This window comes from Dermacentor albipictus, chromosome 8 (genome assembly GCF_038994185.2).
Source record: "Dermacentor albipictus isolate Rhodes 1998 colony chromosome 8, USDA_Dalb.pri_finalv2, whole genome shotgun sequence".
In the NCBI taxonomy this organism is placed as follows: Eukaryota; Metazoa; Arthropoda; class Arachnida; order Ixodida; family Ixodidae; genus Dermacentor; species Dermacentor albipictus.
The window spans coordinates 17,840,945-17,856,101 of NC_091828.1; the positions used below are offsets into that span (position 1 = coordinate 17,840,945).

The 15,157-nt window shown below is 43.6% G+C and overlaps 1 protein-coding gene across 7 annotated transcripts in view; it reads right to left on the reverse strand.

The window, feature by feature from the left end:
- LOC135920838 (uncharacterized) overlaps positions 1-11,170 on the reverse strand; it is a 140,779-nt gene extending 129,609 nt beyond the window's left edge. For 4 of the 7 annotated variants that reach the window (XM_065455108.1, XM_065455110.1, XM_065455109.1 and 1 more), the window contains exon 1: positions 3,995-4,790. In XM_065455108.1, the coding sequence (XP_065311180.1) occupies positions 3,995-4,025 (31 nt within the window). In that variant the 5' untranslated portion in view covers positions 4,026-4,790. Of the gene's footprint in view, positions 1-3,975; positions 4,791-11,047 lie in introns of those variants that run through there. The other 3 variants (XM_065455104.1, XM_065455106.2, XM_065455107.1) reach the window with 3 other exon arrangements.
- Positions 11,171-15,157: the final 3,987 nt, after the last annotated feature.

Genomic DNA, 15,157 nt, shown 5'->3' on the forward strand with positions numbered 1-15,157 from the left:
GCCGCAAACACACACACAAAGCCTCCATCTCAACCTTGCCTCCGCAAGGAGTTAATAAATCTGTATAAGGAGCGAAGGAGACCATAAAGGACATATTTCGTCTTGGATTAACTAGCATGCCAACACGAAACGCCTGTAGCTTGAAAGGCAAAGAAAATATCTTACAAGCACTAGAATAGGGTTTGTAAGATATTTTCTTTGCCTTGAAGGACTGTAAAGTATTCAATTAGCTCCGTCTTCTCATCAGATAATAGCATTGGATAATATGTTCGAGTGACATATGGTCTAAGTGATCATCCACTGAACTCATAGTAGCTAGCCATGCTATTTACGACTTTTTACGCAGCGCATCCACCACTGCGTCTTCCAGTGACCGGTAATAAGGAAGCGTGCGGTCGTGTTTCGTAATTCTATAGCTCTTCATACTCTCACATTTCGCAGGTATTTATGCTACATATGCCCGAATTGTAGTAATACGATAGACGTCGGGTAAGGTGAAGCTAACAAGTTATAAATGGGCTTACGAACAGGAATAAAGGCTGTCATAGGACACAGGACCTAACAATTAATGGCGAAACACTCAGCGGCGAAAGTTTGGCCAATGTCATGAACGAACACTTCATTAACGCGGGCTCCTATGTTGCAACCGATGGAAACACGGAAAGGGCCCCAACTGCTGATGAGTCTACTGTACCTTATTCTATTTTTTTGGTTCCTACAGATCCGGTTGAAGTAGAAAACTTAATCAGAAAGCTTAAAAATAATGTTGCATCAGCTATTGATGAAATAGGTTGCTGAGTTGAAATTGATATCACCATTGATATGTGATGTATTGGCCTGTATTATCAACCTCACCCTCACTGCCGGTGTATTTCCGGAACAGCTAAAGGCGGCAAAAGTCACTGCAGTACATAAAGGTGGTGATATCAATAGTTTAGCAAATTATCGACCAATATCTGTGCTTTCAACAATATCAAAAATATTTGAAGGAGTAATTTACAGTAGACTTGCATCCTTTTTTGATAAACATCAAATAATAACATAGAGTCAATATGGGTTTCAAATAAATAAGTCAATGGAGCAAGCTCTATTATATATCAAGTATAAGATAATCGACCATATGGAAAAGAAAAAATACCCACTTGGGCTCTTTCTTGATCTTCAAAAAGCATTTGACTCCATATAATTCCAACTGTTAATTCAGAAATTATCCAAGTATGGAGTGCGTGGAGTCTCACTTCAACTCTTCAAAAGTTACCTTGAAGATCGCTATCAATTCGTGCAAATTAATAACACAATGTCTAAAAAGATAAAATTAAACCAAGGAGTCCCCCAAGGGTCCATATTGGGACCACTATTGTTCCTTGCTTATGTAAATGATATTGTAGAAATTCCTGATTCCCCTGAACCTATTATGTACGCTGATGATAGAAACGTTTTCTTTTCATCGGACAATTTATTATCACTTGAAGTCAGTGTAAATAACTATTTATGGCATCTTTCAGAATGGTTAAGGCAAAATAAGCTACGCTTAAATGCCAAAAAAAAAACAACCTATATGATATTCCGACCTATAAACAAGCCTATAAGTAAAATACGTGTCACATTTGAAGGAAATTGTATTACACACGTTAGGGAACACAAATTTCTTGGTGTGTGGTTTCAGGAGGAATTAAACTGGAATACACATGTAAATCACCGGATTACCGCATTAGCTCGAATAGTTGGTTGTTTTCACAAAACAGTGCACTTAATCCCATTAAGGTTAAAACTAAATATGCAATATGCACTCTTTCATTCTAAGGTAACTTATGGGATATTAGTCTGGGGAACAACATCGCAAAGAAATTACCATAGACTTGTTACTATGCAGAAGAAAATATTGCGCTGTTTCGAAAAGTACAGGGGAAAATTACAAGACCTGCCAACTGCTCCACTGTTCATAAAAGATTCCATGCTCAGGGTTGATCAGTAATACTATTTTAAATTGCTCCAAGTAATTCAACAAAATAAATTATATGAACAAGCCGCATCGAAAAACCATACTACTGTTTACGAGAACAAAGGATTTGAGCCCCTAAAGTAAGAACTAATTACGGAAAACAAAGTGCTGCGGAGCAGACACATCATGTTTTGAATATCCTTGCAGAGAGATTGAACTTTAAGGGTAGTAGTGCTGCATTTAAAAAACAAGTAAAGAACTTATTAATTACCACATGTATACAGTATAAACAATAACCTGTGAATTTTCATGCCTCGACCAATGCTTAAATCATTCAAGAATTAGTATTTTGAGTGTTTCCATGTATAATGTAACTTCATTGTATCCTCATGCATTCTTAGTTTCAAATTCCTTGAATTTATTTTGTGTAGCTATATATTATGGCGTGCGCGCGACCTCTTCTGTATGATTATTTAGAGATGTTATGTAAATTTTTCTCTTGTTTATGTGATTTGTTATGTGTACTCTTGCAAGTAGCTAGTTGTCCATTTCCCTGAAACTGATGTACTGCAATCCTTTTTTTTTTACTCTGTTGAACTCGAAGCGTGTGAGCTGCCACGAACTGCGGAGAGACAGGGACCTTTGTCAGGCTTGATTGCCTTTAGCCCCTGCCCCTGCAGTGAGCTTTGTATACTGCTTACTGTAAATAAATAAAAAATTAGACACGGGGCCAAGCAAGGCTTTTTCAGCATAGAACTGCATAAAATTACTAGTGTGTTATTTTGCTGACCAGCGGCAGCACTTATCCACTTTGCTTGTCGAGAAATCTTTTGATTTTGCAATTGACAGTGAAAGAAAGAATGTGGATGAAGTGCCCAAAATGATTGCGGTACGATAAAAAAGGCAAAGAAGCTACTTATTGGTTTGATTGTGCACGTACACTGTTCTCTCAGCACTATTGTTTACCAACATATATATTTTTTTATTTCTTTCAATCACTAGACACACTTACATTAAATTCTAGCGCCCTGAATCCTAATCTTCCGTATGGTGAATTAATATGCGTAAACATATCACTTTGTTGTGACGGTGAAGCGCACCATAGCAAAACTGCGAATGATGAAACTAACTCTTTATTGGGTGAATCTGTGCCCATGAAAGCAAGTGACCTTCAAAGCACAGCGATAGTGAGGAACACAGTTGGCGCTCGCCGAAAATCTGACATGCTGGTTAAGCGCGTCGGCTTTTATACATGGCTCGATGAACCTTCTAGAGTAATTGCTGATACACGCGTTCCTTCCAGAATTGCACAATTCGTGTCGTGGATGCAACTGACAACAGACAACAGACAACAGCTAGAACCATCAATAACATTCGAGAAACTTCCGACACATACGGGCGTGTCGTGCGCCGAACTATGACGTTTAACATTTGTTAGTCGGTGAAAAGCGGTCACCGGAGGAATATAAAAAGTAAAATTGTCAGTATTTCGGGATCGAGCAAAACGCAACAAGGTTCCCAAGAGCCCTAAAATAACTTGTATGAAGCGCATTGTATATTGCCGCTCTTATTCCTCCCGTCCTCTCGTCTGGATAGGGACCGTCGTACTAGACAAATACATTCAATGCTGTTCTTTCCATAAATGACATGTAAATATGACTCGGAGCTATACGTTAGCGAGTCCACTTTATTCGTAGTGGGCTGAAAGCTTCGATGTTCCGACGTATACTCTGCAGAGCTATTTTTGAAAAACTTGCTAAAAAGGAGAAGCCTACTGATACGACAAAGCTTTCATGAGATTTATCAATACTTATTCAAAGTAAACATTTAAACGCCTGTAGCCCACTCTTCCGACAGCTCAAGCTTGCTTGCAGAATGAGCAACCATGAGTGGAACACGGGAATAAAGATGCGCAGTTCGTGGCGTGCAAGCGAACTCTAAACGGCTGGCAGTTAGCTTTCGGATCAGACAGGACGTCTTGTCCTGGTGTGCTATTCCTACATTAGTGACTCTTGACGCCGACATGAACTCACCCGATGTTCCACCACTCACCCCTCACGCCTGGCTTTTTCATCAGATCCATTCCCACTCCAGGCGCAGCCGTTTGGCCGAAACCCAGGAAAGTGTGGTCCGCGCTGATAGAGGCGGAGTTTTATCTTGACCGAATGGCCTCGGGGACCACACGGCACTAGCACTTTTCGTATTTCTGGCACGAGATGTTGCTCAAGAGATGGCTGATGGTAATGCCGAGCTGCTGGGTCGGCGCTACCTCAGGCAGAAGATACCCAAACGCTCCGCGCCAACCAAGCACATGAAACTCCAGCAGATCCTCACCGCTGGAAGCTCGTAAACCACCGGCCTTCACAAATGCATAACAACATGTGGCGGTTTTCAGTTCAGAGCGACCTTAAAATGCATGGCACCTTGCTTGAGGAGTTTCTACTTTGCATGACCCTAGTCCGCCCATGCACCTCATACTGGCTGCTGCGGACGATTGGTCTCTCAATTGTCTTGCTTTGTTGGCTGACGATGTCTACGAGGTTTTCTCTCCAACTGTAACCGCTGTTTCCGATACCCAACACCCTTATTGTGTTTCAAGGTTAGCGGAGCGCATCCACCAACAAGCCTCTTCCATAGCCGCTCTCCAGACGCGGTCACGTTAACGGCACTCTCTTCTCCCAAGGCGTCATTGTTCTCCGCGCAACAACTCACGTCAATCTCGTACGTCTCCGCTGTGTTGGCTCTGCTTGATGTTGCAGCTTAGTGGAAGAAATTGCACTTTGTCTTGCAGCTGTTGAAGAACCGACCACCGGAATCGCTGACGGTGGCCTGTGACCTTGCCCCTCTACCTGGCCGCCTCTTCATGATTATGGACCTAACCTTCAGGACGAGGTTCCTCGCGGACACACCCGCCTTGGTTGCTCAGTGGCTATGGGGTTGGGCTGCTCAGCACGAGGTTGCCAGATCAAATCCCGGCCACGGCGGTCACATTTAGATGGGGGCGAAATGCGAAAACATCCGTATACTTAGATTTAAGTGCACGTTAAAGATCCCCGGGTGGTTCAAATCTCCGAAGTCCCCCACCATGGCGTGCCTCATAATAAGTTCGTGGATTTGGCTTGTAAAAACCTCACAAATAATTTTTTTCCTCCTGGACACGGCGCAAAATTATGTGCGCTCCCACCTACCAACGAGGGTCACCGGTCCAGGTCCACAGGACAAAGGCCATATGCCGCCAATCATTTATTGATAGCGACGTTCGGCCTCCATTCCATCACCATTGGGCTGGGCCTGCGTCGCACATTTTAGTGGGCGTTCGTAATAGCCGACGTTGTCCATCACATCACTGGATCCGATTCTCCATCACACCAGGACTTGAACTTCAGCATGCAACGTCATAATCTTACACAGAGCATCACCCACCCTTCCTTCTGTCGTGTGCAAAAGCAAAGAATGCAGATTTGAGCACCCCCGCTCCTGACAAGCAAAAGTTAAGTCTCCTTGCAAGGAAAAGAAATGCAGCCAGGAGGCCCAAAGTCTCACCCACCAAACAAATTGAGATCGAAAAGAAGGACTAAGGAAAGCGAAAAAAAATGCGTCTGTTAATTGTGCAGGCTGGCGAATACGATCTGTTCTAGCAACCACATAAGTCTCACCAAACAGACTCGTGTTGCTTGGCTTGCAACAAGTTATGGAGCAAGAAAGCACAAGACTCTGTGGGAATTCAGTGCACAAGCTACAGTGAGCATGCGTGTAAGAGCTCCCTTGGGGGATTCGTAGAAGCTGCGTGTGCATAAAAAGAGAACCGCAAATGTGGCTTCACTCAACAAAAAAAAAAATGTGTGCCCTTCCCGGCGTTTGTGCGGCCTGAATATGTGGGCCGACCCCGAACACGTGCAGTCTAAAAAGAAAGACAATAAAGAAATATAAATTAATGGGTAACTCTCCTTCTCCTTTCGAATTCCATAGCGTTAAGGGCCCCGCGTAGCAGAAAATTCGGTGCCGACGGCGTTGTCCGTATCAGAGAAATCATACCGAACCACGCATGCCCTGAGCGTGGCGCATAGGTGATACTAAACTAAATAGATTTAGTAAAATGGCGTCAAAAATTCATTAGGCATCACTTACACACGACCTACAGGCATGATAGTGTCTGATTGTAATTTGAATATACGAGAAACATAACTTTGTTACGCGGAAGCTCAAACACAAGCTGCTTTTCCAGCTGCCCTTTATAAATATTTTACAGCGAGGCTGTATACCTCTACCGTCCAAGGAAATTTTCGTGTCGGTGTAAGCAAGCACTCCCCATACGTGGGCCGACCCCGAAGATAGTGCAATGGCGGACCGACCCGCGGCGGAGGTGACGCAGGCGCTAAGCACTCCCCACACGTGGGCCGATCTCGAAGATAGCGCAAGTGTGGGCCGACCCGCGACGGAAGTGCAATTCGCGATTAAGGGGCCCACATACACTGATTCACTGGTCATCCTTCACAGAGTGGAAGTGCACTGAGATTTTTTTTTCGTTTGTTCTGCTGTGAATGCCTTCACCAATGACTTACGTTACGACTAATTGACTAATCACTAATCTTATGACTAGCTATTGACTTTTATTATTTTGGAGTTTGTACTGCATTTAATTTCTATAATGTTCCACTTAATGACTACTATATTGCTGTTTTATGCTGTGTATTTGCTCTAATCTATGTACTTTCTGACAGCAGGTTCCCTTTCAGCAACGTGCTATGGGACCTCTTTCTGTATACCTGTGTAAGCATGTATATCTGCTTAGTAAAGAAATAAACTGAAACCTAAACTGAAACCGAAGCCGGTCGTTGTAGCAGCGGTGTGCCCCGCTCAGGCCTTGCAACACCGCTCAGATGGCGCTCGCCTCCGCGAATCCGCGGAAGTGCCGGTGCCGGCCATGTGCAGTGTGGAGCGAAAAAATAGAGCAAGAAACATCGCTGTCTCACATAGCGTTCGCCGCCAGCGTTTCCTGGAAAGATTTATGATTACATGAACTGAAGTTGCCGGGAAACGTGAGAAGCAGTCATGGATCTTTGAATGTTATAGCGTTCCATTCTTAATGCGAAGCTTCTGCGTCCTCCAAGTTTTTTCTCACTCTCGCACATTTCTTTTTTTTTCTAATTTGAAGTGCTTTTATGTTTAACATCTTATTTCAAGGTCTTATAGTCGCAACGTGCAATGCTATGGATCAAATTATAGCCTGATCACTGATGATTAAGTGATGGTATAGCAGCAGTAATTCTGAAATATTTTGAGAATTCTAATGTGAAATATGAAAGAAGCACCTCACGTCACACGAATAGAAGTATGATTTGCTATTGTTAGTATAAGTACTGAGAGAAAAAACAACCTGAAACATACCAAGCGTACACCGGGTTCCTGGTTCCAAACTTTTCTCAATTAAATCATGCAAGCACTCATTAGCAAAGTTTGTTGACGTCAATGCTTCCCATATTGAGGCTCGTGGTATGCTGGAATACAGTAAGCTTGCAATTGGGAAAAAAGGTAAATTCCTGTTGCACAGGGAGCATTTGTTTTTCACTCATTGCAGCAGGCACCTGGCTTGCTTTTTATTGCATTCTTTGGGCTCTTGAAGCAATGGTGGCGATTGTTGTCAGTGAGTATGCAGAAGGGAGCCCCACACTTGTTTACTGCGTTCGACCAGCTTTTCTGGGCAAGCAAAGTGGTCTAGTTTGCGTTGAATTGATGCCGAAGTCTCCAAAAGCTTTGTTCAGTTTCTGCACACTTCTTTACAGCAATGTGGAATGTTTCACAGTACTATACAGTAACGAATAATGACACTTTTACAGGAGGTCTTAAATAGGTAAGAGATTAGACAACTAGTCAACCTTCGGTCGAAGGTTGGCGCCAAATCGACTGGGAGCTCTTGTGTGAGTGAAAACCCCACGCGGTGAGAAGGGTTGCTCGCAGTAGTTTGTGCGTATGCTGTTGATGCGCTGATAAAAGCAACTTCTTGTAGGAAAAATAAAATGGCACTTGATATTAGTTTAACACAACTCACAAAATAAGTAACATTCTTGAACATCTACCGTTATTTAGCACGCAGCTTTTACCGAGAATGGCACGTAATGTTGAGGGTAGATCAGCTTTTAGGCACGCTTGCGACCTACAGGTATGCAGAAATAAAAAAAAACGTCAATATCTTCAATTATCGTTCTTGGTAGTGAATTGAAATTTCGATCTTAGAGCAAGAAAATACGTAGCACCAAAACTCCGAACAAATTAAGGTGAACAAAGTATAAAATATCAAATACCAAAACTTTTGTACGAGAATAAAGATCTTTTGACAATAATTGAAGGGCACTCATCAGGAGGTCATTTTAAAGGCGCTTTAACCGAAGCAATGCTACTCTAAGCTCAATGAGTGTTGTGTTTTAAACACATCGTTTTTTTTTTGTTACAGATCGATGTTCTGGCTTCGTTTTTCTTTATTCCTAGAGACAGAAGTCGCGACATAAGACGACGATACTGTCGGTGTTTTGAACTTTGTGTACTGTGTGCTGCTTTCTATGTGCACTTTTTTTTTCTCCATGTGAGTAGAAATTGAAATATGTACCTGATTGGAATAACGGTCTTTCCTCCGTGTACAGTTTGTATGGGGTCTCGGACCCAATCAGGTGCAAGGATGTACCTTTTGTCCGGGAGCCTTTGGTTTCTTGCATAAAGAAACTAATAATAAATAAATGTTGACTGCTTGATTGAGTTGAGACATTGTTAAAACTACCTATACGCTAACACGGAATATTTACAACATGATAGAAGCTTCTGTATATTCACAGCTGCAGTCGTTTAGAAAGTATGTTGCGGAGTCTTCCCAAGCGCATATTTTTGTATCTCTTTATCGAAGTGCTGGGGGCACTGGAGGATAGTTTCGACGGAAACACCAGTCGAAGTTGTTTTCAAAACTTCCTAATCCGTCAAAATTTTCAAATCTGAAAAATACAGTTCAGCTGCAATTTCATACGGTGCACGATATTGCTAGTACAACAATTACCAAGAAATTATTTAACAACGAGTAGAAAAACTGGCCACGAAATTGACCAGTTTCTATAGGGATATTAACTAAAGAGTCAAATAAGCTACTTTGTGTAAACGTCAAGAAGTTTATAAAACAGGGTAAAGTATGGACAACACAACAGTGGTTGGCATCGAAGAAGGAAGGACAAGGTCTGGTAGAGCGTCTCTTCTCTCCGAAACACAATCACGAGGAGACATGGAACAACAAATCACATTGTATGTAATGCGCCCCAGAAGACCTTGTCTTTCTTCGATGTCAGCCGCTGCTGAGGCGCTTGTTTGGTATCATTATACCACGCGTGGTATATCATTTCACGCGCAATCTCGCCCGCGTGAACGGGAGTAAAGAGGGGAGGAAGCTTGTCGTTTTCCGTCGTGCGCGAGGCACCGTGGTTGGGGGAAAGGGGAGAGAGTGGGGGCGGCGTTCTGCTCCGCCTGCTACAGCGCTTGTGGCGACTGCGCCGGGTCCGCTGTGATTTGAGAGTGATCTGTGTTGTGGATTGATTCGTACCTTTGGTAGGAATCAAACAGACGATGTCTGGTTGATTTGAAACGCCCATGTCTCTATGTTGGGTCGTGGGTTTGATTCGTACCTTTGGTAGGAATCAAACCAACCATTTCGGTGTTAATTTAGGCGAGGTTATTAAGGCACTCGAACCCACGAACCAACATAGAGACATGGGCGTTCGAACCGATGTCCCTAAGTTGAATTCCAATTCACATCGTGATGGTCGACAGTCGGATTCAGCGCCCTTGCTGTTAATTAATGCAGGGAATTAAGGCCGGGTAATAATTATAGAGTTAATTAGGGTACTCGAACCCACGACCATTGGTGAGATTCAAACCGTCCTTGTTTGGTAGGTATAAAATTTATGGTGTTAATTAAGGCGAAGGTATTAGGGTACTCGTACCGACGACCCAACCTGGAGACATGGCCGAACTAGCCTCCCGAAATTGGAATCACATCTTGATGGTCGACAGTCGAACCCACTACCCTAGGTGCTAATTAAGGGAAAGTAATTAAGGCACAGTGAATTATAATAATGATAATCAATGTACCCGAAACCACTACCCCTGGTGAGAGCAGACCCCCCTCCTTTAGTTGGAATCGAAACCACAATTCTCGATGGTAATTTAGGCGAAGTTATTTAGGGACTCGAATGCCCGACCCAACATGGAGATATGAGTGAACCCCGCTTCTCAAACTGGATTGCAATTGACATCGTGATGGTCGACTTTGAAACCTACTACTCTAGGGGTTAACTAAAGCGAAATGAATCAAGGCACACGTAATTGAAATAGAGGTAAATAGCTTACTCGAACCCACCACCATTGGTGAGAGTCAAGTCTTCCTTGTTTGCTACAAAATACACCCACAATTTTTGTTGGTATTTAAGGCGAAATTAGTGAACGTACACGAACCCACGACCGAACATGGAGATATGGGCGAATCAGCCTCCCCAAATTGTAGTTATTCACATCGTAATGGTTGCCACGTACCCACTACCTTGGGCGTTAAATAAGGCGAAGTGAATTACGGCAGATTAATTTTAATTGAGGTAATTAAGGCACTCCAACACACTGCCAATGATGAGAGTACCGGCGGCCATGATGTCCGAGTATCGCGTTTAAATCTGTGAGCTCTGATAGCCCCGTGCACTATCAGCTGCACACTCTGCCCGTATTCAAAAGAGCCTCAAGACAACGTGGCAGCGCCGACATACGAAAAACTGGTGTAATGAGTACTAGTGATTGTACCAGCGCTTTGCTTTAGAATTATTCGTATGTCGGTGCCATGGTGCAATCTGGGAGCCATTTGAATTTGGGCACCATATTGCAGCTCATACTGCATGCGATTGTACTTCGAAATCGTAATGATTTTCGCTTGTTAGTCCGAGTTCATGCCTGATATTTCTTACCGCTCTAATCTAATGACAATTTTTGCTGGTACTGGACAGGTTATACCACGTGTATTCCGGAATGTCCCCATGAATTTGTCTTGAGGGACGAGCGTTCAAGGGCTTAAGTGTAAGCACTCACCAAAGCTTGCTTCCTACGACGTAAACTTGTACTGCGATGTACCAGCAGGCTTGTGACTTTGCCACGCCGTTGCGTTATGAGAACAGGAGAATAAAAGTTGGCGTCTTGCTTTTGGTGAACAGTACGCATTGTTACTGACAATAGAGCGGCTAGATACTACAGATGTGCATACCCTACTCCGTGACTTTCATTTCCAGGTAGCCGGCTGTTGCATTATGCATTATTCTTTGTGTTAGTAGTACGCTGCTTCTTTCTGCCTTTCCTTCCCGGTCAATTGTGTTATTATATTGCTATTTCCTGCTTTAAGTGAAGCAATAGATCTATGGCAACGCCGATAACAACTGAGGGACGTTTTTTTTTTCAGGTAGTGAACACAGTGCTCGATGTAACGACGCTGTGACTGAGGGCTGCCGCTAACACTTTATAGAGTATGACATTTAACTTACATCTAGGTTCGTCTTCCATGTAAACATCATGGCAGTCATGACGGTTATGCCCGTCTTCAACCTGTTTCCGTTTCATGTTTTTGGTGCCTCTGTCAAGAATAAACTCAATCGAGGACGACAGAAGACTAGGTGGAGCGATGAAATTAGGAAATTCGCGGCCGCTAGTTGGAATCGGTTGGTGTAGGACGGGTAATTAGAGATCGCAGGGAGAGGCCTTAGTCCTGTAGTGGACGTAAAACAGGCTGCTGCTGCTGCTGCTGCTGATGATGCTGATGATGATGAGCAAATAACGTCATTTTCCCTTTTCGGCTGTCACTCCTTCAGCGTTGCATTGCGGACGGCCGATATGATAGTGATAGTTCCATCATATTTATGCTGTGCCGAGAGAAAATGTGCTCCTTTTTTGTGTGCATTCACCATCAATAAGCCCCTGAGCCTGTGACATATCCAGCTTTTCTGGACACGCACCAACTAGCGCCCCAAGCGGGCCCGGCACGAAGCTAGAGCGTTTGCAATGGAACCAGCGGGTTTTTCGCGAATAACAAAAGCTGCAGGTCGAATATGGAAGAACGCAGGAGGCAGACGTGTTCTGGAAGACAATCCACACGAGCCAAATGCACTGATTACGCTAGGGCACGTAGGAATTTCGTTCCCACAGCGGTTAAAAATTTAGCAATGGAAGCTTATGGAAACGACGAAAATTCGTACTCGATTTTTGAGGCAAGAAGGATGCCTGTGATAAAACTACCCGTAATACCCAGTGCAGCGTATGTAGTACGGAGACGAAGCTTTTGATTGATGCCTATCTCGACTCTCCACACATGGCGTAACACTGTTCCCAAAAGCGATTTTTGTAACTGTCGTGAAAATTCGCGTGGTATCTATAAAAACATGAGCGTACCGCTTCTTAGAGCGTCGGAAGCCGTGGGCGAGTGGTAGAATCGCGGGCTCCTATAGTCCCGCGTTACGGTGGCTGCGGGTCGATTCCGGTTACGCACTTTTTTTTTCAAGCCGCATAGGACCTAGTTTTGTACTCTCTCACTAGATGGCAGAAACACAAAACCCAAGATTTGCTTTCGGTTCTGGGTTTTCAGCAGCGCACCTTTTTTTAAAGCCGCATAGGACTTAGTTTTATTGTCTCCTACCAGATGGCAGAAATGCAAAACTCAAGATTTGCTTTCGGTTCTGGTTTTCCAGTGGTGCTCTTGGCATATTATCTTTTCTATTTTCCTTCCTAAAACGTAGCAGTGTCGTGTTTATTTGTTAAGTCATCGCATTTATGAAGATGTTATTCATTGTATTTCATAACTAGAAGCATGCGCATGGCTTTGTATTTTGCAAAAAAAATAGGAGTTAAAAAACCTAGGAGTACGAAATGGCTATTCTTACTGCCTGCTTCTGGAAGGTGCGTTTTCTTCGACTTTCGGCTGTCCTTAATGGCACACACTCCGAGCGAAGCAAGTCCACCTGGGCCACAATACCACCCGGTGACTAGTGCCATTCCTATGCAACATTCGTGTGGAACAATGGGTCTGCTAGGCTGAGTCGCTGCCCGTACGTTATTTATTTTTAAAGATTCATCCAAATAAGAAATGCACCAACTAGGAGAAGATGTGCAGCATGTGGATTAATAGCTACTGTTAATGCGTTCCCTACAGCCAAGCGGTAAGAATCTGTACTGTGGCCGTAAAAAAGAACCATTTGAATAAATCTCCCGTGTTGTGTCTGCCCGGTCGCTCTACAGAAAAGCTAGCTTGGCTAGCCGTTAGCATTTAGGATCAAAATGTGGCGTACCTCGTTCGGTGCATTTGCTTTTAATGCGCAGCATTCTTTGGCGAGTACCCCAGTAATTTGGTAGCAAAATCGTGCAAAATCGTGTCTGTAACGCCAAAAAACATGACGCACTTCCCATACAAATACATAGGTCTTCATAAAAAGAGTTGGGGTGGCCAACTTGAAATTGGAAGTGGCATTAGCATAAATTTGGGCGTGATACAGGGATGGGCCAAGCTGAATTTAGTAGTGATATGGGAGTGGCCCAACGTAAATTTGGGGTGAAATGGTAGTGAGCGAAGCTGAGTTTGAGGCTGATATGGGAGTGGCCCAACCTAAAATTGAGGTGATATAGGGGTGGGTAAGCCTAAGTTTGGGGGAATATGGAGTGTGGGCCAGCCTGCAATTGAGGATGATATGGGGGTGGTAGAACCTAAATTTGGGGATGGCATGGGGACGGGCTAACCTAACCATGGGGGTGATGTGTGGCTCGGTCAAGCTGAATTGGGGGGGGTGATATGTGGGTGGACTAACCTTCATTGGGGGTGATTTGCAATGGGCCATTCTAAATTTGAGGTGATCGAGGGGTGGGCCAGCGTTAGTTTGGGGCTGATATCGGGGTGGGCCAACCTCGATTTGCAGGAGGTATTGAAGTGGGCCTATCTAAATTTGGTGGTTTGTGGAGGCGGGTCAATCTGTATTTGGGAGTGATATTGGGTTGGTCCTACCTAAATTTGGGGGCAATCTCGGGGTCGGCCAATCTGAATTTGGGGGTAATATCGGGGTGGGCCAACCTAAATTGTAGGGCGCATCGACTCATAATTTGGGGGCGATTTATTGAAATTCGTGGGTGGACCAACTTCAAAATTAATGGTGGCGCAATTGAAATTTGGTATTCGGCCAACTTGAAGTTTAAGTCTGGGCGAAATGAAAATCGCGCGTTGCCGACTTTAAATTTGGGGGTGGGCTATTTTAAATTTGAAGGTGTGCCAACTTGAAATATGGGGGCGGGTCTACTTAATATTTGGGGGTGGGCTAATTGAAATTCGGGGGCCTGTTTACGAATAGTTAGACAACACCAGTGGTGTTTCTGCATGCTTTTCATCATCGCAAAGTACGTATATTAAAAATTGTTAGCCAATACTACTCAGGATGAGCTACCTCTCGAGCCGTCCCAGCCCACTGGGCTAATAATGTCACAGGAGTGCTCTCATTGTTACGACTGCGACGTTCAAAGTGGAGGTCCACAAGAACTTATCGCAGACCGAGCTGACCATTTTCACACCAATGTCATCGCTAACACTACTTACTCGTGCTAGACGCAACACAGGCTTACAACGATCATAGTTCAATTTTCAATCGCACGCTAGTCGACACGCTTTCAGTGCACAATTTTGCCAATCACATTGCTGGATGTTTTATTGTTATGTTGCATCGTTTTTCACGAAGGCCTCCTCCTGTAAAGAAAATACATTTTTGGGGTTCACGAGGCAAGCTAGTATATAACTTATACGAACCAAATGTATAAAGTGTTATAGTTATTTTTCAAAAAATGTATCTAAGTAAATAAGATTTCAGATGGTATTGTTTTGACCGGGCATGACAACGTTTTCTTCCCGCCTGTCACAGTGCTTAGACCGAAAACCTAATCATTTTGCTCAAATGTGTTGCTCCAATACTACATGGGCTAAATTTACAAAAGTGCGGTGCGTGGCCAGAGCTTCAAAGCCAGTCTATTTTATGTACTGTTGTTGATATTTTAGTAATGTGGTGTTTTCCTCTTCGTAAGAGCACAGAAATAAAAATGTTACACTTCGTAGCTAAGTGCAAAGGACATTGGAAGATCTGAAACCAGCGATTTTTCTTAATTTGCGCGTTTGTCTTCTCGGCT